This window comes from Crocuta crocuta, unplaced genomic scaffold (genome assembly GCF_008692635.1).
Source record: "Crocuta crocuta isolate KB4526 unplaced genomic scaffold, BGI_CrCroc_1.0 scaffold231, whole genome shotgun sequence".
Taxonomy (NCBI): Eukaryota; Metazoa; Chordata; class Mammalia; order Carnivora; family Hyaenidae; genus Crocuta; species Crocuta crocuta.
Genome location: NW_027528357.1, coordinates 4398239 through 4424943, shown reverse-complemented (window position 1 = coordinate 4424943; position 26705 = coordinate 4398239). Strand labels below are relative to the sequence as shown.

The following is a 26705-nucleotide window of genomic DNA, read 5'->3' as shown; positions in this document are numbered from 1 at the left end:
TAGTATTTTTTTTTTTTTTTTTTTTTTTTTTTTTTTTTTTTTTTTTTGCCCCAGTCAATTCTTAAAATATGTAGCAACTCTTCCTTCCTCTCCTCTTATTTGGGACTTTGGTAACATTAGAATTTTGTGATTGACCAGCCCTTGTTGGGGTTCAACTGCTACAACCTGTAAACCTTGATTCATTGACCAGATATCAAAGGCCACACTATGAAAGGCTTGGATACAGAAGGGACCTGACAGATAAAATGTAAGTTCTCTTGAAACCTATTGCAGCAAGGGAAACCACACACTAACATATGAATTAATAAAATAGACCTAAAACAGGATGATGTGATGAAGAGTGACAGGAGAATCCCTTCAGATGGTATGGGATGGGAGGGCCTTTCCCGGTAGGTGACATCCAAGCCTTGATATGAATGGCAAGAAGAATGTAAAGGTCCAGAGGAAACAGCCTATGTAAAGGTCATAATCCAGAAACAGACCTGGATTGTTCCAGAAACAGCAAGGAAGCCAGTGCAAAAGGAGCTTCCTAAGGGAAGTTAGACAAGGGAGAGGTAGACAGAGGCCACATCACAGGTCACTATAGACCAGGAAAGGAGTTCATAGTGACTTCCTAGGAAACCATGTTAGTCTCCTTAGTAAGGAGTGGTATGTGATCTGAATAATGGCAGCCTTAGCATAATTTGATGGAAGTGGGATCTGTGCAAAATGTAGGCTATGTTACTGCAAGGTTAATGAAATGGCCCAAAAATCTGTGTGTCTGTCAGCGAAGAGCATTCAGATTTGTGGAGACTTCAAGGGCAAGAGTAATGATTGCTGAATTGATTAGTTCTTTGGTGTCCATTCTGTGTAAGGGAGAAAATCCAGAACTTCAAGAAGAGAATGGGCAACAAGGCAGATAGTATTCAGAGGTGTTGAGCTGGATGAAGAAAGAGGACTATTAGTTTTGGTAACAGAAGCTGTTGATGACCTTGGTGAAAACTTGGTAAGATTGGAAAACAATAGAATTGGTTTGAATGGTAGATGAAACAATGGAAATAAGGACAACTTTGTCAAATTTTGCTGTAAATAGGAGGAGACAAATGGTACAATAGCTAAAGGATTATGTGAAATTAAGAAAGATTTTTATTTTGTCAAAGTCAAATGATATCAGAGCACTGCAATTTCTAACAGACTGAAGGTAGTAGGAGTCATGACCTCAATGAGAGGATAAGCTGAGATGTGATCTAGAGCACAGCTGGGGGGTTAGCCTTTGACAGAAAGGAGACTACAATAGCCTTGTTCAAGTTGTGCCATGATTATAGTTTTCTACCCCAACAAGAACCCTTAACCATGTTCTTAGTAACAACAATTAATTTCATAGTATCCTTTTCATGATGGCTCTTGTGCACTAGAGATCTGGGAAAGGGGAAGTTGAAAATACCCAAGTGGACATACCCAGGGGCAGCGACAACAAATCTTAAGCGTAGCTCCCCAAGGTCAATAAAATATTTCTTAAAAATTTTCAGGGGTTCCTTTGACTCCAGAAAATCTGACCTAAGATAGAATACCTTAAATGATTATTTGAGATGTTAATATGGTTTACTCTTTCTGCATTACCTATTGGAGAAAAATTACTCCATCTGTTTGATGCTTATGTGGTTCTGAAAGCATAGTTAAGGTGGAAGAAGCTGAGCATATACAGCTAGTAGACTGTGCCATTAGTAACCTAATCAAATCCTTTTCTTTTTTATAAATGCACAAGCTTTTAGACTCCCCAAATTATGAAAATTTCCCCCAGTGTATTTTTTAAATTTTTATTCGTTTTTGAGAGACCGAGCATGAATCAGGGAGGAGCAGAGAAAGGGAGACACAGAATCCGAAGCAGGCTCCAGGCTCTGAGCTGTGAGCGGGGCTCAAACCCACAAACTGTGAGATCATGACCAGCACTGTAATAAAAACTTCATAAATATCACCAAGTAGGACTTAACTCTAATGATGCAAAGATGATTCAGCATTAGGAAATCAGTGAATGTGATTGATCAACTTAATAGATCAAAGGAAAAACATTTTTATTGTCTCCACAGTTGCTGAAATGGTAGTTGGTAAAACTCAGGATCCCTTCCTGATAACAACTCTTGGTAAAACTCAGAAAAATACTTCTTTTCTATCAGAAGTCAGTGGCCAATAACTGACTTAGAGGAAGAACATGAGATATTTTATTAAAGAAAAAGTACATATATAAACATATATATACGTACACAAAAATATAGTACAAAAACGTATCTTTTTATGTATTTCTTCTTAGAAAACTAAAGACGAACAGTTGAAAATTTATTAGAACTCATAAGTTAGGAAATGAATATTTAAAAACCAAATAGCCTAGATAAAATGGATAAACACTTAGAAACACATAACTACTGAAACTTAAAATAGTAATTCTTAATAGATGTATATAATAAGAGATCTGATGAGTAATATGACTTCAATGGTGAAATCTACCAAATGTTAAAACAAAACAAAACCAAAAAAAACCCAACCTTCCACTAATTCTTTGAAAAAATAAGAGGAAGAAACACTTTCCAACTTACGTTGTGAGGCCAGTATCAACCCAAACCAGAGATACACAAGAAAACTACAAAACAAAAACAAAACTACAGACAAATATTTCTTATAAACATAGACCCAGTTTCTCAACAGATAAGGGACAAAAGCCATGTGGTAATCTTTAGATGTAGAGAACATTTGACAAAATTCACCTTTTTATGTTAAAAATATTAGGAATAGGGGGCACCTGGGTGGCTCAGTCAGTTGAGCATCTGACTTCGGCTCAGGTCATGATTTCATGGTTCATGGGTTTGAGCCCCACATCAGGCTCTGTGCTGACAGCTCAGAGCCTGGAGCCTGTTTCAGATTCTATGTCCCTCTCTCTCTGCCCCTCCCCCCTCATGCTCTGTCTCTCTCTGTCTCAAAAGTAAAATAAACTATAAAAAAATATTAGGAATAGAAGGCAACTTCCTCTGGGGTGCCTGCATGGCTCAGTCGGTTAAGCGTCTGACTTCGGCTCAGGTCATGATTTCATGGTTCATGGGTTTGAGCCCCACATCAGGCTCTGTGCTGACAGCTCAGAGCCTGCAGCCTGCTTAGGATTCTGTGTCTCCCTCCCTTCCTCCCTCCCTCTCTCTCTCTCTCTCTCTCTCTCTCTGCCCCACCCCCTCATGCTCTTTCAAAAATAAACATTGAAATAAATGTTTAAAAAGGCAACTTCCTCTGATAATGAGAAACTTGCCGCTAACAGCCCACTTAGTGGTGAAAAGCTAGATGCTTTCCCCCATTATGACCAGACAAGGATGTACATTGACAGCACGTCTATTCAACGTTCTATTAAAGTTCAAGCCAGGGCATTTGGGCAAGAAAAATAAGCATTCAGATTGGAAAGGAAGTAGTAACATATCTGTATTTATGGATGTCATGATCTTTTATGCAGAGAAATCCTAAGCACCCCCCCCAAAAAAAAACTATAATAACTGAAATGAGTTAAGCAAGGTTGTAGGATATACAAGATAAGTATCCAAATACCAATTATATTTCTATTAACAATGAACAATCCAAAAATAGAAGTAAGAATACAGTTCCACTTACAGTAGAATTGAAGAAAATAAAAATTTTTAAGTGAAAGACTTATATACTGGAAACTTTAAAACATTATTAAAGATATCCCATGTTCATGGATTAGACTTATTATTGTTAAGATGGTAATACTTTCCAAGCCTCTATCATCCAATCCCTGTCAGAAATTGACAACCTGATCTTAAAACTAATATGGAAATGCAAAGGAACCAGAATACCTGTTTGAAAAGGAAAAACAAAGTTGGAGGACTTCTGCTTTTTATTTCAAAACTGACTACAAAGCTACAGTAATCAAGACAGTTACTGTACAAAGTTAGACATATAGAATTGAGACTCCAGAAATAGTAAACTGTGCCATCAATAGCTAGTTGATTTTCAACAAGAGTGCCAAGACAATTAAATGGAAAGTATAGTCTTTTCAACAGTGGTGCCACAACTGAATAGTTACATGCAAAATAACAAAGACCCAAACTTTACACCATGTATAAGAAACAATTCAAAATGAACCACTGACCTAAGTGCATGAACTAAAGCTATACCACTTTTAGAAGAAAATATAGGTGTAAATCCTTATGATATTGGATTAGGCAGGCAGTGGTTTGTTAGAAATGACAAAAGCAAGAAACTGTGCTGCATCAAAAATAAAAATGTGTGTGCTTCAAAGGATGCCATTAAGAAAGTGAAAAGGCAGTCCACAAATTACATATCTGTTTGAGGAAGTGTTTGCAAGTTAGATATCTGATAAGAGACTTGTATCTAAACTGTAGAATTTTCACCTTACCAATAAAAGGAAAAAATTACCCAAGTTAAAAATTGGCAAAGGATTTACATAAACAGTTTTCCAAAGAAGATATAGAAATAGCCAAAAAGCATATGAAAATGAGGTTTAATATTATTAGTCTTTAGGGAAATTAAATCAAAATTTACACCTATGGGGCGGCTTAGTCGGTTAAGCGTCCGACTTTCGCTTAGGTCATGATCTCGCGGTTCGCGGGTTCGGGCCCCGCGTCGGGCTCTGTGCTGACTGCCAGCTCAGAGCCTGGAGCCTGTTTCAGTCTGTGACTCCCTCTGTCTCTGACCCTCCCCTGCTCACACTGTCTCTCTCTCTCTCCTAGAAATAAATAAAACATTTAAAAAAAAATTAAAAAAATAAAACAAACATTTAAAAAACAAAAAATTTACACCTATTAGGATGGCTAGAATCCAAAAGACAGTAAGCGCTAGTGCAGATGTGGAGAAATTACTATCCTTGTATGTTGCTGGTGGGAATGTAAAATAAAAAACAGTTTGGCAGTTCCTTACATGTTAAACATGGAGGTGTACCATATCCCAAGAGAAGTGAAAACTTAAGTCCGCATACAGTCTTGTACACGAAAGTTCATAGTAGCATTGCTCCTAATAGCCCAAAAGTAAAAACCCAAATGTTCACCAACTGATGAGTAAATCAATGAAATGTGGCATATACATACAATAGAGTATTATTAAGCTGTAGAAAGGAATATGATGTTCCACTACACACCACAACATGGATTAACCTTGAAAAGATTTTGCTAAGGTAAACCAGACCCAAAGACTACATATTTTGTATGCGTTTATATAAAATATCCACAAGAGGCAGGTCCATAGAGACATAAAATAGATTAGTGGTTGGTTATCAGGATCAGGGCAGAGGGGAGGGGATAGAGTGGCCCCTAAGAGGTATGGAGTTTATTTTGGTGATAATGAAAATCTTCTGCAATTAAATAGTAGTGATGGATGCACGATTCTATGAATATCTTCAGAGGCACAGAATTGTTTACAGCTGATCCTTGAACAACATGGATTTGAACTGCACTTATCCACTTATATGTGTATGTTTTCTTAGATAAATACAGTACAGTTTTGTAAATGTTTTTTTCTTATGATTTTCCTAACATCTTCTCTAGCTTGCTTTATTATAAGAAGGCAATATTTGAATAGAAAATACATAACCTACAGAATGTGTCAACTGTTATTATTAAGTCTTCTGGTCAGCAGTAGGTTATTTGTGGTTTGGATTTTGGAGAGTCTAAAGTTACATGTAGATTTTTAACTGTACGGGAGGGTCAGTGCCTGTAACCCCGATGTTGCTCAAGAATCAACTGTATTTTAAAAGGTTAAACTTTATGATAAATGAGTTGTATCTCAATAGAGCTGTTACTTAGCAAATGATTAATTTTCAAAGGAAATCTATTTTCTATATGCCATGAATGACAAACACAAAAATAGAATAAATGAATGATAAAGTTTGGGACAATTTTGAGAAAGGCGAAATTACTCTATAGGTAATAACACATTATAGCATGTAATTAGCAAATAATATGAACCTATCACTGGGACAGACCAAAATTATTTCAAGTCTGGAAAGAGACCTAAATGCATGTATTAGTAAAGGAATATATAGTGAAGATAATGGGAAAAATACAGATTATTTACGAAATGATGTCAACACTTAGTTTACTCTAACAGTTGGCATTTATGGTTGAAAATAGCAGAAAATGAAGGTTGCTGGTTGGGGGTGTGGGATGGGGTAAATGGTGATGAGCATTCAGGAAGGCACTTTTCAGGATGAGCACTGGGTGNTCCCCATAAAGAAAGGAAAGAAAATAGCAGAAAATAATTGTGGAAGCTTAAGCAGAGACAAACTCACAGGAAGGATATTTGGTAGCTTGGCATCCTTGAGAAACCAAGCAACCATTCTTGCTACTGGACTAGGATGCCACTGTTTTGCTGTCACAGGACTCTAGATCTCACCAATGCTACTGTGATTAAATTCTAATATTTCTTGTGTATTTCTGTCACTGTCAAGACTCTTGAGCCCCAAACATAGCCCAGGTCACAGGCCTGCATGTTGACTGCTGGGGATGGGGAAAAGGATATTTGCCCCCTATCTGTACTGAGACGGAATTCAGGGCACTGTAGCATCAACCAGGCGGGAAAGTGCCCAAGTGTTGGGGAGCCAAAAATGACAGATTCCCACTAACATTTGGAGTAACTAAAATTGGAGCCATCCTCTGTCCTAGACCAAAATAAATTCTGCCTGAATTCAGGATGTAAATGTAAAACTTGAGACCACAAAATACTTGAAGAAAATATATGTGAATATCTAATCTTGGTTTGGGGAAGTTGCTTAACATGATATGAAAATCAGCCATTAAAAATGTCAGACATGGGGCGCCTGGGTGACTCAGTCGGTTAAGCATCCGACTTCAGCTCAGGTCATGATCTCATGGTTCGTGGGTTCGAGCCCCGCGTTGGGCTCTGTGCTGACAGATTTCAGATTCTGTTTCAGATTCTGTATCTCCCTCTTTCTCTGACCCTCCCCTCTTCATGCTGTCTGTCTGTCTGTCTGTCTGTCTCTCTCTCTCTCTCTCTCAGAAATAAATAAAACATAATGTCAGTTTTAAATGTGACCCAGATGAGGATCAGTCTCCTAAAATTTAAAAACTAATACTAAAATGGTATATACCAGAACATTAAAGTGGCTCTCTTTAGGTGAACTAGAGAGGGTTTTTCCTTTTTCCCCTCCCTGTATTCAAGTTTGTTTTTTATCCAAAAGCTGTTACTACTTTGTAAATTTTGGAAGTGAGTGACTTGGTTGGTTGGTTTTTAAGAATACATAGGTATCTGGATCTTCATAAGTACATTTTATGCTGGATGCTAGAGAAAAATAATTCTGCAAAAAGCAGGTGATGAGACAGTTGTGTTTTTAGACCTCCTCATCTCTGGCAAAAATAATGTTCAAATGGCTATTTGAATTTGTTCCATCTGGTGGTACTTGAAAAGGAAGACCTGAATAATTGAATTATGACTGTAAGAATGTCCCCCAAGATTGTGATGTCTCTCTTCTCTCCTCCAGTGGTTTTTATTGGGCTTTGTTTTGTTTTTAACAGAACCCATCTGCTTGAGTAGGAATGTTACTAGTTCATGCTCAGGGTATGGGCATCTAAGGAGAAACTTTATAGGTGCAAAGACTCTGGAGGTGGTTTTACCATGGACTATATTTCATGCCTGTATACTATTACCTCTGAACAAGGAGTTGCCGCACCACTTCCTGTTGAGGCAACCCTTAGATCCCGGACACTTTGTTCTCTCTCTCTTAGATTCCTATCTCAGTAAAGGATGCTCAACATCTGTGTGACATAAGAGATCATTTGGCTTCTTCCCATGTAAAGGTAAATCACCCGAATAGAATAAAGAGCTTCCCACAGAAACCTTAATGCCAGAAGATGAGGGGAAGTCCTTCATGTTACAGAAAAGCCATTGTGGGCACATGATAGAAACAGACCAAGAGATCTGAAAAAGGGGGCGGGGGCGGGGGGGTGGGGACAGAAATGGCATCTTGTTCCCATTCTTGCCACTCAATTACTTTTCCTCCTTCTGGCTTTGAATTTCTTTTTCTAAATGCCTATAGCCCTAACTATTAAGAAGATACGAATCCATAAACATGATCTTGCTAGGATTTTCTAGTGGAAATTGTCATGATGTAAGAGTTCTTCATTAAAAAAATACATATGAAAGGCTTAATCCTTTTTTCTATGATCATTTCCTCAGGAGACTCATTGAACATTTCTGTTATTTTTATTTCTCAGTCATAAACAGCATGACTCTGAACTTCTGGAAGTTTCAGAGTCTCCTTGTCTTCATCCTTCATGTTAATATAGGACCCCATTGCTCTAGACTGGAATTAAATTGGTATACAACTGTTTTTGGCATTAGATGGTTTAGTTATCCAGTTTCACCTAAGTCATTTTGCAAGATGGATATAAAACAGCTTGGGTATATTCGTATTTGCATGTGTATTTTTTGAGCTAGGCATTTCATGAGAAATTTTGTAGTTTTCTTATGTTTAAAATTTCTGTTTTCATCTGTATATTTTGATAACTTGGAGAAGGTAGCATCTAGAGGGAAGAAAAAAGTGTTCCTTTTTTTCTGATAGAAGCTAAGAAGAGTTATTCTAACCCTGAGTTCCTTGCCATTAAAGTATTTCTAGGGGCACCTGGGTGGCCCAGTGGATTAAGCATCTGACTCTTGATTTTGGCTTAGGACATGATCCCAGGGTCATGAGATCAAGCCTCGCCTCTTTCTGCCCTGGGTGTGGAGACTGCTTAAGATTCTCTCTCTCCCTTTCCCTGTCTCCCGCCTTGTGCACACTTGCATTTTCTCTCTCTCAAAACGTATTGGGGTGCCTGGATGGCTCCACTGCTTAAACCAACTCTTGGTATCAACTCAGGGCATGATCTCGCAGTTAATGTGTTGGAGCCTTGCATCAGGCTCTGTACTAGCAGCGTGAAGCTTGCTTAGGTCTCTCTCTCTCTCTCTGTCTCTCTCTCTCTCTCTCTCTCTGTCTCTCTGCTCCTCCTCTGCTCACGCTTTCTCTCTTTCTCTCTCTCTGTCTCTCTCAAAATAGATAAGCATTTTTTAAAAAAGTATTTCTGTTCATTGTGGAATGTGGGGATGCTCTGGTGAACACAGCATCAATGCCACGGTGGCTAGGAATGGGAAAAGTGGCGGGAGCTGCATGGAGGCACAGTCCTTTCCATCTTGGGCTCCCAGCACATTGAGGAGAGGATCACACAGCTGGGGGGCTCCTTCCTGCCTAACAGTCCTCAGTCACACCTGGGAACAGTCAGACTTAATCAGCCTTTTTCTCCTTTTCTTTCCAGGGGCTGCTTATTGCCAGTTCATGGACATGCTCTTTCCAGGCTGCATTAGTTTGAAGAAAGTAAAATTTCAAGCAAAGTTGGAGCATGAGTATATTCACAATTTTAAACTTCTGCAAGCATCGTTTAAGCGAATGAATGTTGATAAGGTAAGAAACTAACTTCTACCTCCATAAAATGCATAATCTTTCCTGAAAATTATTTTTGTGCCAAAATGCAAAAATCTGAAGGCATATACCTCAATATTGTCAAAGTCATTGGGGGTCTGTACCTAGCATAAAGTTTCAGCTCTCACTTCCTATATTTGTATAACGCTTTTATTTAAGGAAATTTCTAAACTTAACAGCCATTAGATTAAAAACTAAAAGTAATTACACAGGTAAAAACGTTCTTTTTTAGCATTGCAGATGAGAAGTTTTTGTTTGCCAGATGCCACTGTGGTTCTTTGTGTATTTTGTTCCTTTGGAGGGAAAAGGCAGGTTACAGTGGAAATGGCATACGTTTGTATCCCATGTCCAGGATTGGAGCAGGTTACTTGAATTCTTTGAGTTACCCATCTATAAAGTGGGACTATAACCCCTTTCTCTGTAGTTATGATGTGAAAGTGAGGGAATGTGTATCAAAATGTTGAGAATAGTATATACACTCAGCTTCTTGTTCAGTCTCCATAAACTACCTCCCCCCACCCCCGCCCTTTAAATATTGGAGTTGTGTCCCAGCGTGGTACCGATAAAGTAGATTGGAGTCCTTTCTTCTCCCATCAGAGTGCTATCACTGAAGTCCACTCTGCATGGCTCCTGTTACTCAGATACATATTTAATCCATATTCTTTACCATGGCTGTATCTCTTACAGGGAATAGGTTTGGGAAGAAACGAATTTTCAATAAAGGAAAGAAAAAAGGCAGCAGGGGAAGAACAAACAACTTTGCATCAATCGTAGCAATAAATAGGCTACATGAAAACAAAAATTTTAAATACTGTGTTGTAAGAGACAGGTTAAAGGAAAAGGGAAAAGTTTGCTAAACCACACACATTTTTAATGCAATTATTATCATCCTAAATGAAAGAATTCTTACCAAAATATTAAAATCTTGCCTTGTTTTCTCTGAATTTTTATTTCAAAAGATATAACCCCTAACATTTAAACCTTTTTGGAGTCTTTTCAACTTTGTCCTTTGCTGTGGTTAATTTCCAGTTAGCTCTTATATATATATCTATTCTAAATCAGAGCTGTATAGGTTCTCATTACTCATTAACAGCATAACTTCTCTATCCATTTCTGTATCCTTTCTCTATACATGCTTCTAGATTAAAAAGAAAAACATCCAGTCACAACTTGATATGTAACAGATTAGGGGGCTCCATATCTCCGTGGAAGTGTATACTTAAAGAATGTTTAGGATAAAATTCTTGTAGTGGAGGGAGCTTGGCCCCAGTCACCTTTCCTGGCCTCTCGAGCATACTGTGTGATGATTCTACCAAGGATCCATGCATAGACAGTGGTCCTTGTGCACGTTTGTCAGAGCAGGACAGCAGGCAGAAAGCATCTGCGTGAGGATTTGCTTGCCACCGAGATTTTGAACTTAGGCCCCAAAACTTTCATTTTGATGGGAAATGTGAAATTAACAGAAGTTAAATGCCTACTTGGAACAGTTAATGTAGGACCATCATCTAAAACTGTTTCTAAATTTTCACATTGGGCAGAAAATAAAACAAAGTAGCCTGCTAATTAAAGGGACTTATGCTCTAAGAAGGCACTTAAAAATCCATATCAGCATAAACAAAATTATAAATCAGAAGACATGAAAATATTTAATACAATAAAAAGTCAAATATTAAGTGCATGTGTGGAAGGACTTCTTCCCTGTGGGTGGACTTCAGTGAGATTTGGGAAAAGAGAGAGATCTACACCCAAGTCTCCCTCATTGGAAGTCTTCATGAAAAATAGAGTCTCCTCCCATAGCTTGCTTGTCTTTGTCTCTCGACTTGAGTTCATTTCAAATTTAGCTTTATCAAAAACATGTTTTGAAAAATATACTTAGGGCTGGGACACCTCAGTGGCTCAGTCACTTGAATGTTCGACTCTTGATTTCGGCTCAGGTCATGATCCCAGAGTCACGGGTATCAAGCCCCATGTCAGCATCCATGCTAACAGCTTAGAACCTGCTTGGCATTCTCTCTCCCTGTCTGCCCCTCCCTGATTTTCTTGTGTGCACATGTGCTCTCTCTCCCTCTCAAAATAAATAAAACTTTAAAATAAAAAATATATCAAAGAACATTATAAAAATGTACTGCTAATGATTTAGCCTAAAGTGCTTCAGTTGGTTTTTTTTCTTTAAGCAATCATTGATAGAGGTCGTTCTCTATTTTTTAAGTGGTCCTGACAGTCTAGTTTAGGATATCAGTGGTATCTAGTTCCTGAGATGGCAAAGCTTTGCTGAAAATTTAATTTATATGGCTTCTGTTCACATTCTTAGTCAGTGAAGCTGTGTGCTTTCAACCCTAGGTGTGTGTCTGAATTGTCTGCACAAAATCTGACTCACTCCCTAGCTTTGTAACTGGCATGGCCTACATTCAGCTAGGATTCCGACTCAAATATGAGGAAGTCAGAATGTGGTAATGGCACAATTTGCATAACTCTTTTTCCATTTTCCTTCAAAAATAGCTGCCCATTGAAGTGAAGCTAATGAGTCACCCCACATTTCTTTCTGTCATCATTCTGAGAGTTCTCATACGACCTCTAAAGGGAGGACCTATTGGCTGTCTAGGATGCCAGTAGGAAGGGCTACTCTATGAAAAGCTGCGATGTGTCTCAGAAGTTGAGGTGAATAAGGAGTACGTCCTCTTCCAGAATGCCTTCAGGGCCTCCTCCAGACCCCATGTCTGTCCCTGTGCACTCCCATGGGCATTAGCTGTGCTCCTGTGTACTCTGTGAACTGCTAGGCCCTGTATAGCAGGCAGTTGTTTATAATGCTGTCTCTCTACATTGTCAACAAAATAAACAGGAAAGTTCATTTTGCTTCATACAAACCGTTAGATATGTGTATGTTTGCATTGATTTGAGTCTCATTCATTCACATCCTTTGGAGGCTGTAATCCTTACAGGAGTTTATTGCAGCCCGACAACAGCAGGTGTTAGAAAGAAATACAGAAGAGGCACCAGGGCGGCTCACTCAGTTAAGTGTCTTGACTCTTTGGTTTCTGCTCAGGCCATGATCTCACAGTTCATGGGTTCAAGCTCTGTATCAGGCTCTGCACTGCCAGCCCTCTCTGCCTCTTCCCTGCTGCCTCAGTCTGTCTCAGAATAAATAAACAAACATTTTTTAAAAAAGAAAGAAATAGGGAAAACCCATCAATCTTGAACTAGCACAACATCCTAGGCCCATTTTTGCATGGAGATGCTTGTGTAATCAAATACATCCTGAAAAGGATCAGCCCCCTTCTGACAGCTAGGATATTCCTTGTTTCATCTCATTGGTTCAGAGGTGTGAAATAATTCAGAAGAACCACCTACAGCATTTTAATTTGCTTGAATATGATGAAAAAATAGGTGAATTCTAGAATATAGCTGGCCAAGAATCCGAGAGGGAGACCAGTAGTGAATAATCATGGACACGTAGAAAATAGCTTATAGGAAATGCTTCAGTTGTGTTAAGTACTTGTAAACAGGTTCACAGCTCACGTGGCGATTTTATATTGCAGGTGATCCCAGTGGAGAAGCTGGTGAAGGGGCGTTTCCAGGACAACCTGGATTTCATTCAGTGGTTTAAAAAATTCTATGATGCTAACTACGATGGGAAGGAGTACGATCCTGTAGAAGCACGGCAGGGGCAAGATGCGATCCCTCCCCCTGACCCTGGCGAACAGATCTTCAACCTGCCGAAAAAGTCTCACCACGCAAACTCCCCCACCGCAGGTATGGGAACAGTGAAGTCGCACAGTTGCTTGAATTTTGGAAAGTGGCTCAGGCTCTTCTGTGCTTTACTGTGTTTGATTGATTCTTCCAGCAGTCAATCTCTTTAGACTTCTGGGTGATTTTTATTGTTGTCTATTTGACCACATTTGTCTTCATAGCAGTGCCTTATCTGTAATAAGTCTAATGATCATGATTTAATCTCAGAAAGGCAGAGTTGCTCTCTTTATATGATTGAAGCTGTATGTTAAAACAATACTCCAGGGATAGATTTCATTTTCTTAGTACATTTTTCTAAAAGATATCAAGTCTATTTAGATATCAACTGAAATATTTTTACTACTTAATTTCTGGCTGTACAAACCAGAATATGAACCAATTTATACTTTTAATAATTCCCTAGAATCCTTCAAACAAAAGACATTGAAATATGCATCCTATTTCCTGTATGGTCAGTGCCAATTTTTATGTGATAATGTTCAGCAAGACCTCCTTTATATAGTTTGGTTCAAAAGTGAAGTCATTGAGGATGAAGACCCAGAACTTTAAAATTTGTTAAACTTTTGTGGATAAAAACCTTTTAAAAATACAAACGTCCTTCCATAAAACACGGACTTGATCAAGCAGGAGGGTGTTCTTGTAAAACTACAGCCATTATTACAAACACCAGTTGTGGCACTGGACAGTTAAACAGTGAAATAGTCAGAAAACAATCCGTTCCATTCTGAAAACCAGTGTTCACACTTGTTAAATCAATAACATTAATTTCATAAATAATACGAATTCCCTATTTATGCCCAGCCTCCAATCAGGAGGTGGTTATAACAATAACTAATGCTAAACAACACCAACATGTTGTGTAGACTGTCAGTATATATTTGTCTTCCATATATCCATACAACTGAAGCTGGAAGTGAGCTCTCAGTTGGCTTGAAGAACTTAACATTTAATGTTTGGGCAGAAAAGAAAGGGTTTGCACAAGAAGAAGGAAGATGCCAGAAAGATTAAAGGAAGTGAGGGAATGACATGTCAAGGAAGCAGAAGGAAAGGAACACAATGGCCAACAGTGTCTGAATGTGTGGAGAGAAGTTGAGTTAAATGAGGCCTGGAAGAGCCCATTGGATTTCTCACATTAGGGGTCACTCAGTGGAATGATGGCACCCACAATGGGGAGAGGAATTGGAAGACGGAAATTAAGAGCATGAAAACCTAGCTGTGAAGCCATAGAATGAATGAGCTTGTATAAAATAAGCTAAGGAATAAGGAGCAGGAGGAAAAAGAGGAAGCTACGAAAAAGATACGAACATTGCAATAAACTAGGAAAGCTCAGCATCAGAGAACGAACAGTAGGAAATTTCTAGAAAGAGGGATCACCAGCACTGCCGAATATTAATTGTGAAGAGATCAAAGAGGATGAATAGCCCAAATAGCCCGAAGATACCTGACTCCTGGGAGGCAGTGAATAATTCTTTTGAGAACTGGTCTGTTAAAGTGCTGAATGCATACACCTAGATCGCAGAGACCAGGCGAGGGCATGACCTGACAAGTGGGAAAGTCACACAGTGAGAGGAGATCCCACCTTCCCCACCTTTGTCAGGAGAACAGCTGAGGAAAAACATTTAGTTGTTGTGGGGGAAAGCAGACCGCATTGAGAAGTGAGACTGGAAGGAGAATGGTGGTGTCCTTGATCTGTTTTTGTTTGCTTCTAGGACAAGGCACAGTGAGCAAGTTTGTAAGATGAGAGAAAGGTCCCTGGAGGAGAATTAGTTGATGATAGGAAAAAGGAGGGGAAATCTATGGAGCAGGACCCTGAAGCTGGAGGGAGAAAATAAGGTCAAGAGTGTTGATAAAGGTTTAGAGGCGCAGGGTAATTGATTAATTAATTGGCTCTTAATTAATTAGAGGTTGGGTAAAAAGCCACAAGGAGTTTGGGGAACAAAAAATTACAGTGGTTCAAATTGGCCTTTAAGTTTGGTCAGAAACTTGGATCATTGTAGAGATGGGGTAGAAGAAGAGGGGTTTGTTTTGTCCGGAGCAGGGGATTTGATGGGCAGATGGAGTAGGAAGACATGGGGGTGGGAGGGAGGTGAGACCCAGAGTAGCTGGTATTTAGCTGACCCTAATCTTAGGGTCTTTTCCTATAGCTGTTAATGATGTACAGATTCATCTTAAAATTCAGCTGCCACTTGATTCTTCAAGTTTTTAGTAGTGAAATTGGACAGGCCTTAGGAGTACATTTTTGTTCCACAATCACAGTGTGTCCTTGAATCGGCACCACTGCCCATGGTGCTGCCTTGGCCTTATTTTCTAGCACTTCTTCCGCCCGTCTTTCACAGAAGCCACAGAGAAATGTGTGCCATTTTGATAGAATGTCTGTGAACCTGGAAGAGAAATAGATTTCTTCCAGAGCTTAACCTCTTGGTTGACAAGCCTCAGAAAACATTAAAGTCAACAAGTAATAAATAGGGTTTTTACTTTTTTTTTTTTTTTTTTAAATAAATAAGGTTCTTAATGTTCCAGAAGGCAGTGGTTCTTTTAAGATTCATGTTCCTGGGGCACCTGGGTGGCTCAGTAGGTTAAGCATCTGATTTCTGCTCAGGTCATGATTTCATGGCTCGTGAGTTCGAGCCCCATGTCAGACTCTCTGCTAACAGTTCACAGCCTGACCCTGCTTCAGATTCTGTGTCTCCTTCTCTCTCCACCCCTCCCCTGCTTGTGTTCTGTCTCTCAAAAATAAACAAACATTACAAAAAAATTTTTCTTTAGTTCATGTTCTTGTTACCTTGACCATGTTCACCTCATTGGTTTTAATCAGGAAGAAAGGATATTTTCAGAAGTCAACCTAGTCATACCCTTTTTAATAAAATAGGTTCTGTCTCTTGGATATTGTGGGGTGGAAGAACTACCCTGTGGAAAAAATTATAGCAAGATATACATCACATGTAGAACACTGTTTTAAAAGCTTTAATAGGTGAAAGGCTCCTATAAATACAGTAAGACCTCATTTTTCTCGAGGTCCTGTATTCAGCTCTTGGGAATACAGCCAAGAAAATGTAAGCCAAAATGTCTTCTAAAATCTGTGATACAAAAGGTGTAATTCTAACCAACATGAGGATATGGTTTCTCAGCACATAACTTATTAGGGCAAGGAGTAGACTGCTAGCAATAGAAAGTACAAGCATCAGTAAAAGAGCCAAAAAAATTCAGAAAACCTTACTAAACAGCCCAGCACTCTGAATGCTTTATTAGAGGATCACATAACTCCATGCCTCTCTGTATCGCTCAGGGTCAGTATGACACCAGCCTGCACTGATTGATCCACTGAGGGTTTCCTTGTAATTTTTAAGATTCTGTTTAAAATCCTCTCCTCCATGAACTATTTACAGTCTCTGACCTGGTCCCCTGCCTATGATCTGAAACCATTCAAAACCATTCTTTTCATACACAAGTCTGATTTTGTCTACCCAAAATTTAAGTGCGTCATGATGAGGTGAGAGTCAGTTCTCTGGGAATTCTCAGATGGATAGCTCAGTTGCCTGACAGTAATGTCATATCAGTAATTTCTTTTTTTATTTTTAATTTTTTTTCCATGTTAATTTTTGGAAGGCAGAGAGCGTGAGTGGGGAGAGGGGCACAGAGAGGGGGAGACACAGAATCCGAAGCAGGCTCCATGCTCTGAACCGTCAGCACAGAGCCCAACATGGGGATCAAACCCAAAAACTGTGACATCATGACCTGAACCAAAGTCAGATGCTTAACCAACTGAGCCACCCAGGTGCCCAATTAATTTCTTTTTTATTTTAATGGGTTTTTTTTTTTTTTTTTTTTTTTGGGGGAGAGACGATGAGTGAGAGAGGGGCAGAGAAAGAGGGGGACAAAGGATTTGAAGCAGGCTCTATGCTGAGAGCAGAGACCCCGATGCAGAGCTTGAATTCATGAACCGTGAAATCATGACCTGAGTCGAAGTCAGAGGCTTAACTGAAGGAGCCACCCAGGCTCCCTCCACCCCTGAGCCTTGTCATTTCTCAGCCATTTACATTAGTGGAAACAAGTAATGGCTTGTAGAATTGAAAGCAAGCGATGGGCTTTATTTTTTCATTTGGCCTTGGAATACTTGATTGATTTTGCAGTGGATTTCTCTCTCCCCACATATTTCCGTAGGCTAATAATAAAATTAGCTTGCGTGTCCTGACTCTAATACATTAAGAGCAGCAATAAGTGGCAAAGGGCCCGTATTAAAGTGGAAATGTGATCCTGGAATGGATTCTCCACATGTTGATAATTAAGAAAGTATGGTTGGACCATGGCTTGATTTTTTTTCCCCCACCCCACTTTACTAATGTATAATTGACAAATAAAACTGTGTATATTTGAGGTGTAAAAAAAAAAAAAGTACTATCTACAGTGGCAAAAAAAATAATAATAAGGCTTTTCATCACACAGACTACTTCTATAGGCCTGCACCATGGATTGTTGACTTTTTATAAAATAGATGCACTCCGCATACTTGGGGCATTCAGTTGTCATGAGAATGTGCTAGATTTTTCTGCCATTTCAGTACAGACACAAAATGTCCTCATGTAGATTCATAGAAGCCACAGAGCCCATTGGCGCGTGTGTGTGTGTGTGTGTGTGTGTGTGTGTGTGTGTGTGTGGTTGAGTGACTTACCTAGACTAAAACAAGCTTCAGCATAAGCAGAGGCTGTCACCTAATGGTGAATGGCTGCCTGGCAAATCTTATTCTGTCTGTGTTCTGAAGAATTGCCTCTGTAGTTACTTTTGATCTACCAAGGAGGTGCATGTATTAAAATATCCATTTTCATAATGATAGATATCTATTAAGTGGATCTGTCCTTGTGAGTCATGATGTTTATAAGTTTATTGCAGTGAGCCATATCCACAACTCAACATAGCTGTCAGGGTGGGGGAGATCCGTTGTCAAGTACGAGCACTTACTAAACTTAAAAGGAAATTTGAAGTTGCAGTTCCTATGGCAACCACAACTTAGACACATTGCACATTCACATATATTAATGCATTTAAATCAAATTCTCATATACAAATATAGTGTGATAGATTTAGAGTTGCTATGGAAATTGAGGGCTGTGCTTTCTCTTTTCCTCGGGGACTTGAGTGTTCAGCCTTAAAATCAGATCAATGGAAAACATTAGAAAATTATTTCAAAAAGGAAGCAACCTAAGAAGTATAATAAAGTACTTGCACAATCATACTTAAATCCCTAAATGTAGGTACAAATAAATCCTAATGGTGTAGTTCCAAAACTATTGAATATATAAATACTCTCCCAATTATCTTTAACTTGGTTTCTCCAGGGCTGTTCATACAGTCTGAACAAGGTGTTCATGTTTATTGGTTTATATGTTTACCAATGTTTACACATTTGTTGAGCACCTGTAATCTAAGTAAGCATTGCCTGTCACCTCCTTTGGGGAAAGATGAGTTGCTTTAATTTCCCACAAAGTTTCTGTTTTGTGTTTGTAGGAGAAGCGGTGAAATGTAGCGGTTTATAGTGATTTTGTCCTTGTTCCGATCTTGATTTTATGGCCCAAAATATGGTCTCACTTGGTCAGTATACCTTGTGCATTTGAAAAGAATATGTATTCTGCAGTTGTTGGTTGTGTAGTATTTTAGAAATATCGGATCAAGGTAGTGGATAGTGTTACTCAGATCCTCTGTGTATTTACCGATTTTTGTTTCTGTCTGGTTCTAATGTCTGCTGTGGAGAGGATGTTACGTTGATTGTGGAACTGTCTTTTCTCCCTTTATGTCCTCTCAGTTTTTGTCTCCTGTATTAGGCCTCTGTTGTAAGGTGCATACATGGTTATGCTACATAATTCCAGTGAATTGACCTTTGTATTTTATGAGATGTCCCTCTTCATCTTCGTTAAAACTCTTAGTCTTAAAGTATTTTTATCTGATACTAAACAGCCATGCTAGCTTTATTATGCTTACTGCTTGTATAGTATATCTTTCCCCATAATAAGTTCAACTTCTACCCATCTTTGAGCTCATTTAAAGTGTCTTCTATTTTTTAATTTTTTTAATGTTTTTATTTATTTCTGAGAGAGAGGAGAGAGAGAGAGACAGCCAGCATGAGCAGGGGAGGGTCAGAGAGAGAGGGAGACACAGAATCTGAAACAGGCTCCAGGCTCTAAGCTAGCTGTCAGCACAGAGCCCAACACGGGGCCCGAACCCACAAACTGTGAGATCATGACCTGAGCCGAAGTTGGACGCTTAACCGACTCAGCCACCCAGGCGCTCCTAAAGTGTGTCTTATAAAAATCATGTGATTGGGTCTTGCATTGTTATTCATCCTCATAATCTCTGGATATTGGAGTATCCAGTCCATTACAACTTCTGTAATTGTTGATTTAGCTGGATTTAGGTCTACCATATTATCATTTGTTTTCTGCTTATCTCCTCTGTTTTTTTCTGTTTTCCTGTTGTCTTCTGGATTTTTTTACAATTATTTTTTCAAGTTTTGTGAAATAATTTACGTACATTGTTTCTGAGTTTCATGAGTACAGCATAATAGTTTGATTTACATGTACTGTGAAACTATTACCACAGTACGTTCAGCTAACATCCATCTTGTATAGATACAATAAGAAGAAAAGAAGAAAACAGTCTCTCCTTGTGATGAGAACTCTTAAGATCTACTCTCTTAACAGCTTTCCTATAGATCATACATCGGTGTTAGTGGTCATCATATATACACTGAATCCGTAGTACTTATTTATCTAATAACCAGAAGTTTCTGCATTTTGGCTACCTTCCAGTTCACCTCTCCTTGCTCTTTGCCTCTGGTAACCACAAGTGTGATCTCTTTTTCTGAGTTTGTTTGTTTGTTTGTGTTAAAGAATCCACATGTAAGTGAGATCATATAATTTTTGTCTTTGATTTATTTCACATAGCATAATGCCTTCAGGATCCTTCCATGTTGTTGCATATGGTAGAATTTTGTCATTTTTTTATGGCTGAAAAATACTCATGTGCTTGTGTACCAGTTTCTTTATCCATTCATCCATCAGTGGACATTTAGGTAGTTTCCATGTCTTGGCTATTGTAAATCATGCTATGAACACGGGGGTCCAGGCACCTTTTTGAGTTAGTGTTTTTATTTCCTTTGGAAAAATACCCAGAAGTTGAATTGATGGGTTATATGGTAGTTCCATTTTTAATTTTTTAGGATCCTCCCTACTGTCTTCTTAGTGGCTGCACCAATTTACATGCCCACCAACAGTACACAAGGGTGCCCTTTCCCCCACATTTGTTACTTCTTATCTTTTTGGTGATAGTCATTCTTGTAGGCATGAAGTGATAACTCATTGTGGTGGTGGGGTTTTTTTAATGCATATTTATTTTTGAGACAGAAAGAGATAGAGCCTGAGGAGGGGAGGGGCAGAGAGAGAGGGAGACACAAAATCTGAAGCAGGCTCCAGGCTCTGAGCTGTTACCGCAGAACCCCAGTTAGGGCTCAAACTCACAAGCTAATGAGATCATGACCTGAGCCGAAGTCAGATGCTTAACTGACTGAGCCACGCAGGTGCCCGGCTCTCATTGTGATTTTAATTTACATTTCCCTCATGAATGCTGATGTTGAGCATCTTCTCATATAGCCACTGGCCTTTCATATATCTTTGAAGAAATGTCTATTCATGTCTTTTGTTCATTTTTTTTTAATTGTGGTGAGTTATTTGGGTTTTTTGCTCTTGGGTTGTAGGAGTTCTTTATGTATTTTGGATATTAATCTCTTATCAGATACAGGGTTTGCAAATATTTCTCCAATTCTCTAGGTTGTCTTTGAACTTTCTTGACGGTTTCTTTTGCTGTGCAGAAGCCTTTTACTTTGATGTAGTCCCACTTGTGTTTTTTGGTTGCTTGAGCTTTAGGTGCCATATCCATATTCTGGATTTTTCAGATATTGTCTGAATTGCCTTTCTCACTATAGCTCTTTGCATTAAGTTTTTCAGTGGTTGCTCTAAGAAACACAATGTATATACTTACCTTTTCACAGTGTACTTAAAGGTTGTATTTTATCTATTTTATCTCTTCACTTAAAATGCAGAACCCTGGCAACCCTTCCTCCCACTTTGTTATATAGTTTGTATGACTGTTACACTTGTCACATGTGTTACATCCACATACATTATAAATCCCCCAGGACAATGTCACAACTTTTGTTTTAGACCAGCACTGTTCAAGAAGTGGCTTTTGAGCACTTGAAATGTGCATAATTATTCTCCATTGAAATGTGCTGTATGTATAAAATGCATGCTGGATGTAGAAGATTTAGTATGGAAAAATAATTTTATTGATTACATGTAGAAATTATAATCTTTATATATTATATGTATTTTGCATATATTACATTTCATGTCTTAAAATTTTTTAATTACCTATTTAACATATTTCTGGGAGGCTTTAAGCAATCATGTGTGTTTAAAAGAAATTAAGAAAAGAAAGAGTGGTCCCCCCGATCTTTTTATCGTTTCTAGTTGTCTTCATTCATCCCTGAGGATCTGAGTTGCCTACTGATTTCATTTCTTTTCCTACTGAAGAACTTGCTTTAGTGTTCCTTGTAGAGCAGGTGCAGTGGCAACAAATTCTTCTAGTCTTCTTCCTCTGTAAGTGTCTTTATTTCATTATTGAAAATTTCCATAGATAGAAAATTCCACCTGATCTTGCTTTATGCGCTTTAAAGATGCTTTAGTGTCTATGGCCTCCAGAGTTGAGAAGTGCTCTTTCTAATCGTTCTTCCCCATGTACAACACGCTGTTCCTCTCTGGGTGCAGTCAAGAGTCTCTTTATCTTTGGTTTTCAGTTAGTGGGACTGGGATGTGCCTAATCATTGTTCTCTTTGAATTTGTCTTGTTCTGGAGTTCATTAAGCTACTTTAAATCTGTAAGTTTATGTCTTTTACCGTATTTGGGAGATTTTCAGCCATTTTTTCAGCTCCATTCTCCCTGTCCTTCTGGGACCCGTTTATCCATATGTTAGAGCTTTTGAAATTCTCCCACAGGTTCCTGAGGCTCTGTTCACCTTTTTCACAGCACACTCTCTCTTCTTTAGATTAGATGGTTTCTATTAATACATCTTCAGGTTTATCTTCTTTGTCCTCTGTCATTTCCCTTCAATTGAGCATTTTAAAAGTTTCAACTTTGTATGTTTTCAGTTGTCAATTCCCTTTTTTCTTCCTCTATATATACTGCCTACTTTCATTTATTGTGAACGTCCTTTAGTCCCGTGGGCATGGTTATAATAGCTGCTTTAAAGCTCCTGTCTGCTGATGCCACCATTCTGACCACCTCACCATTGGCATCTGTTGATTTTGAGAACATGTCACATTTTCCTGGCTCTTCATTTGTTGAGTAATTTTGGATTATATCGTAGACCTTGTGATGTTTTTTGGTGAACATTGTGGCTTTTGGTGTATTGCTCCAAAGAGTATTGATGTTTTTGATTTAACAAGGACTCAATTAGAGTCCATGTAAAAAGTACCCAAGAAGTTAAATTTCACTCAGAGGGTCCTGACCTTGGCCTCAGGCCCGTGCCTTCATGCAGGACTTCTTTTCCTTATTACTGACAAATCACATGTGTTCATGTACCTTTTGAGAACCATCTGCCCTTTAAACACAAATGTTGCTCTCACCCCAGAGCCATTATTTATTCCAAGAAATGCATGTTCCCTCGTCTGCTCTTTAGACCAGACCAGTCCATGGTGGCATTTGACTTCTCAGAGCTGTAGGGTATGCACAGGCATCCTTCTTGGCCCTTTATGGTCTCCCCATCAGGATGAGTCATGCCTGTTTATTCTTGCACCTTCCCGCTGTGCTCCTGCTGTTAACTGTTCTCAGAGGCCCCAGTCACCTAACCACATACTATACCACCCACATATCTGCCTGCTTCTTCAAGGATCGAACATTCATTTTAAGAGATCGTGTACTAACAACTCAAAACAAGGAAGAGGTGCATTTTTCTTACCAGTCCCATAAGTAGCAAGAATGATCTTCAAGCAAATATTAGCACTTATTATATGAACGATGTGTCTCTCACTCAGTCCCTGCCCTATATCAGCATTGCATCCCCTTGACCTCCTCATATTAAGAAACCGTCCCACTGCTAAGCTGCGTAGTAGGTAATGGCTGCTCGTGGGAAAGAGAAAGCTCTTGGTGGTTTTGTCCCTCCAGTTACACGTCTATCTTATGTAAGATGTATAAGATACACCACTGGGCATTAGGATGCTTTTCTCCTCAAAGAATAATTAAAACTGCATTTCTCAACCTGTAATGATAAAACCACAGCAATACAATATGAGCGGTGCTCTGCCTTGCCAGGATACTGAATATCTGTGAGTTTGGAATATTGTGAGAGCACCGTGAGGAACAGAGACCTGAAGAATTCAGGAGCTTCAGATAGGAATTTCTGGCAGTATCTGTGGCCAAGGCTGAGGACCTTCTTCATAGGAACAGCCATGCATTTTCCATTGCCATCCCAATGTGCTTGCTTACTGAGACTGCATCTTTGACAGAGGATTTACTAATTCAATTTACAACTTTTAGTTATTTTGGCTTTTTGGAATCAAACCATGACCTAGTTTTCTGTAAAACTAGAATATTTGACAGCTTAGAGATCAAAACTTACAAGCCCTGTTGTAGAGGTAGGGAACATGGAGAGGTTCAGTAACTTACCAAGGTCATACACTAGAAATCGGGGACCCGAAGTTTGAAGCTTGACCCTGTGATTCCAAAGCCTGCACTTTAAGCCATTATATTGCCTCTGAAGTATCACGGATGTGGTTTTGTTTTATGTTCTGATCTTCTCCTTATTGTACTGAACCACAATAAATTTTCACTAAACAAGATTCAAATTGCATAGCCGAGGAAATGTGGAGGAGGAAATAAAAGTCTCTGCCGTGTCATAAAGGCTTGAACCCGAGCATGTGCCGTTCCATTTGGATGGCCTTTATTTTTATTTTTAAAACCAGTAGTCATTTAATGAGTGTTCATTAAAAACAACTCATTCATCCTTGCCACAGGTTCTGGGTGAGAGTTAATATATTTTACATAGGTTTGTAAATGCAGGAAACTTTGAGCCTCTTGTTCCAGGCCTCTTTGCAGCCCGGAAGCAGAAATGTACGCAAAGCCTGGGATACTGGGTCCTAGATTAGCAGGATTCCTCACCTCTGAGTTCTGAGAGGTCTGAGAATGACCTCATTCTCTGTATGGATGATCTAGGTGATTTCAAAGGGAAGAGTAAGCCCCTCAGACGGAACTGTTGTGTATTTTGGCCTGCCAGGTTCTGTTCCCTCACTCAGGACCTTGCTGGAGAGGACAGATGGCCTCCGTTATTATTGTCCCACCTGCACTGGGAAGTAAGGCATCTGAGGTGTCTTTTAAACAGCATTGATCCCTTTCATGACTGGTATTTGGCCATTTCCCTGCTCCCTGTGTATGTTGAAATATTCATTGGTTTTGTGCTAAATCCCACTTATTACTCTGATCATCCCTTTTCTGTCCGTAGGCATAATAACTCGGCATTTGGTTTCTCTGCCTCAAGATAAAACTTGTGAGGTTTCAAAGGCAATGATATAGCATTTATTCTCCATTTCCATAAACAGAATATCACAGGTCACCCATGGACCTATTCTTTTTCGTTTCCTTTTTTTTTTTTTGTAATAAGAGAACAAATCTATGCTTTTATTTACAGTAAGTTTAAATCCTTGAAGGGTAAGGCATCACATGGGTTCTGTGGCCAGTGGCTTTATCAGGAAGGTTGCTTTGGAATTTGGCATGAACCACAGCACTGTTCCTATGAGCACGAGTTACTTTTCCCCAGATGACCCTGGTTTTGTTCACTTTGCCACCAGGAGTCACTGTGCTGTCCTCTGCTTTGTACATATACGCACATCTCTTGCCCAGATACAGTTCCATTCCATCTCGAGCATAAACATCTTCAGTTTTAAGAAGAGCTCTGTGCTCCCTCTGGTTTTAGAGACCCCACGTTAGTCTGCAAAAATGGCCTTGGACCACAGCCTTCCAGACATACTTGTCCTTTTAGGAGTCCTGTTCCCAGCAGGCCTCCACAGGCTCCAAGATGGCGGAGAGAGGTCTCTTTTTCTTATTGGTGCCATTCTTTGTCACTTGGTATGTTGGGCAATAGAAAACATTTTTTACTTTGAAGAATTATTAGTTCTCCATTACCAGACATGTAGAAGTTGCTCATTTAGAATTTGTTGAATTTATTTCAGTTGAATCATAGCATGTCCATTTGGATCCAGGAAGATGCAGCACTTAAGCCCATATGTATGGCTATTTTCGACGTTCTCTCCAGTCCTTTGCATCACCTGAGGAGCCCCTTGTACTATAGCTGAGGAAATAGCATGGTGTATTGCACAGTAGCTCAGAAAGCTAACAGCTCCCATTTATTGGATTCGTTCCTCTTTTTATGAAAGCTTTACTTGAATTTTCATTCAGTCTCTCAACACATATTTGTCAAGGCACTGTAAGAGGTTCTGGAGACACACTGTGATTCAGGGAAGTTACAGTCTTGGGATGAAAACCTCCCAATAAAAAGATAATAACAATAAAGTGAGATTCGTGCCGTCAGGGTATGTAGGAAGATCATCTGAGCTGGTCTTATGTGTTCTAGAAAGGCTTCTTGGGAAAAGTGAGGTTTGACTAAGACTGACTGAATGTGTAGAAGTTACCCAGGTTAAGGGATGGACAAGAGCACTGCAAACAAAAAGAGTAGAATGTTGACGTCAACAGAGAATATGTTGTATTTGGTAAAGTGTATGTTGTTCTGCATGGGTGTTGAGAAGTAAGGCTGCAGAGGTTAGTGGGGCCCTCATATAAGGAGTGGAGAGGTGGTATTCATATTGTGTTGCTGCAAAACAACTACTACAAACTTAGCAACTTAAAACAATACACATCTGTTGTCTTACACCTTCTGAAGTCCACACCGAGCTTAGCTGTGTTCCGAGCTCAGCTGTGTTCTGTGCTTTAAGGTCCCACCAGGCAGCAATCCAGATAATCTGTTGGGGCTGTGGTCTAATCAGAGGCTTAACTGGGGAGAGCTCTCTTGGGTTGTGACCATTTCCTTGAGGCTGCAGAAGTAAAGCTTCTGTTTCTTGGTGACAGCTGCTCTCAGTTCCCAGAGGCTACCCGCACTTCTTGCCACATGAGCTTTTCCAACATAGGTGCTTCCTGTGTAGCAGCTTGCTTCTTCTAGGCCAGTAAGATTTTCTCTACCGTGTATGCTAGCCAAACAGAGTTCTGTAGAGTACCACAATCATGAGGGCACCTCCCATCATCTTTGTCATACTCGGTTGGTTAAAAACAGGGCACAGGCTCCACCCATACTCTAGAGGAAGGAACTATACAAAGGTTAGAATACCAGGAGGTGAAGATTATTGGAGAGAGGGGGTCACCTCAGGTTCTGTTGGTCACAGAGGTTTATACTTTAAAGGGGCAGTTGG

At 39.3% G+C, this 26705-nt stretch overlaps 1 protein-coding gene across 3 annotated transcripts in view; it reads left to right on the top strand.

The window, feature by feature from the left end:
- MAPRE2 (microtubule associated protein RP/EB family member 2) overlaps positions 1–26705 on the top strand; it is a 158970-nt gene that overhangs the window by 110795 nt on the left and 21470 nt on the right. For all 3 annotated transcript variants that reach the window (XM_077753813.1, XM_077753812.1, XM_077753811.1), the window contains 2 exons: positions 9294–9439; positions 12994–13207. In XM_077753813.1, coding sequence (XP_077609939.1) covers positions 9294–9439; positions 12994–13207 — 360 coding nt within the window. The remainder of the gene's footprint in view (positions 1–9293; positions 9440–12993; positions 13208–26705) is intronic.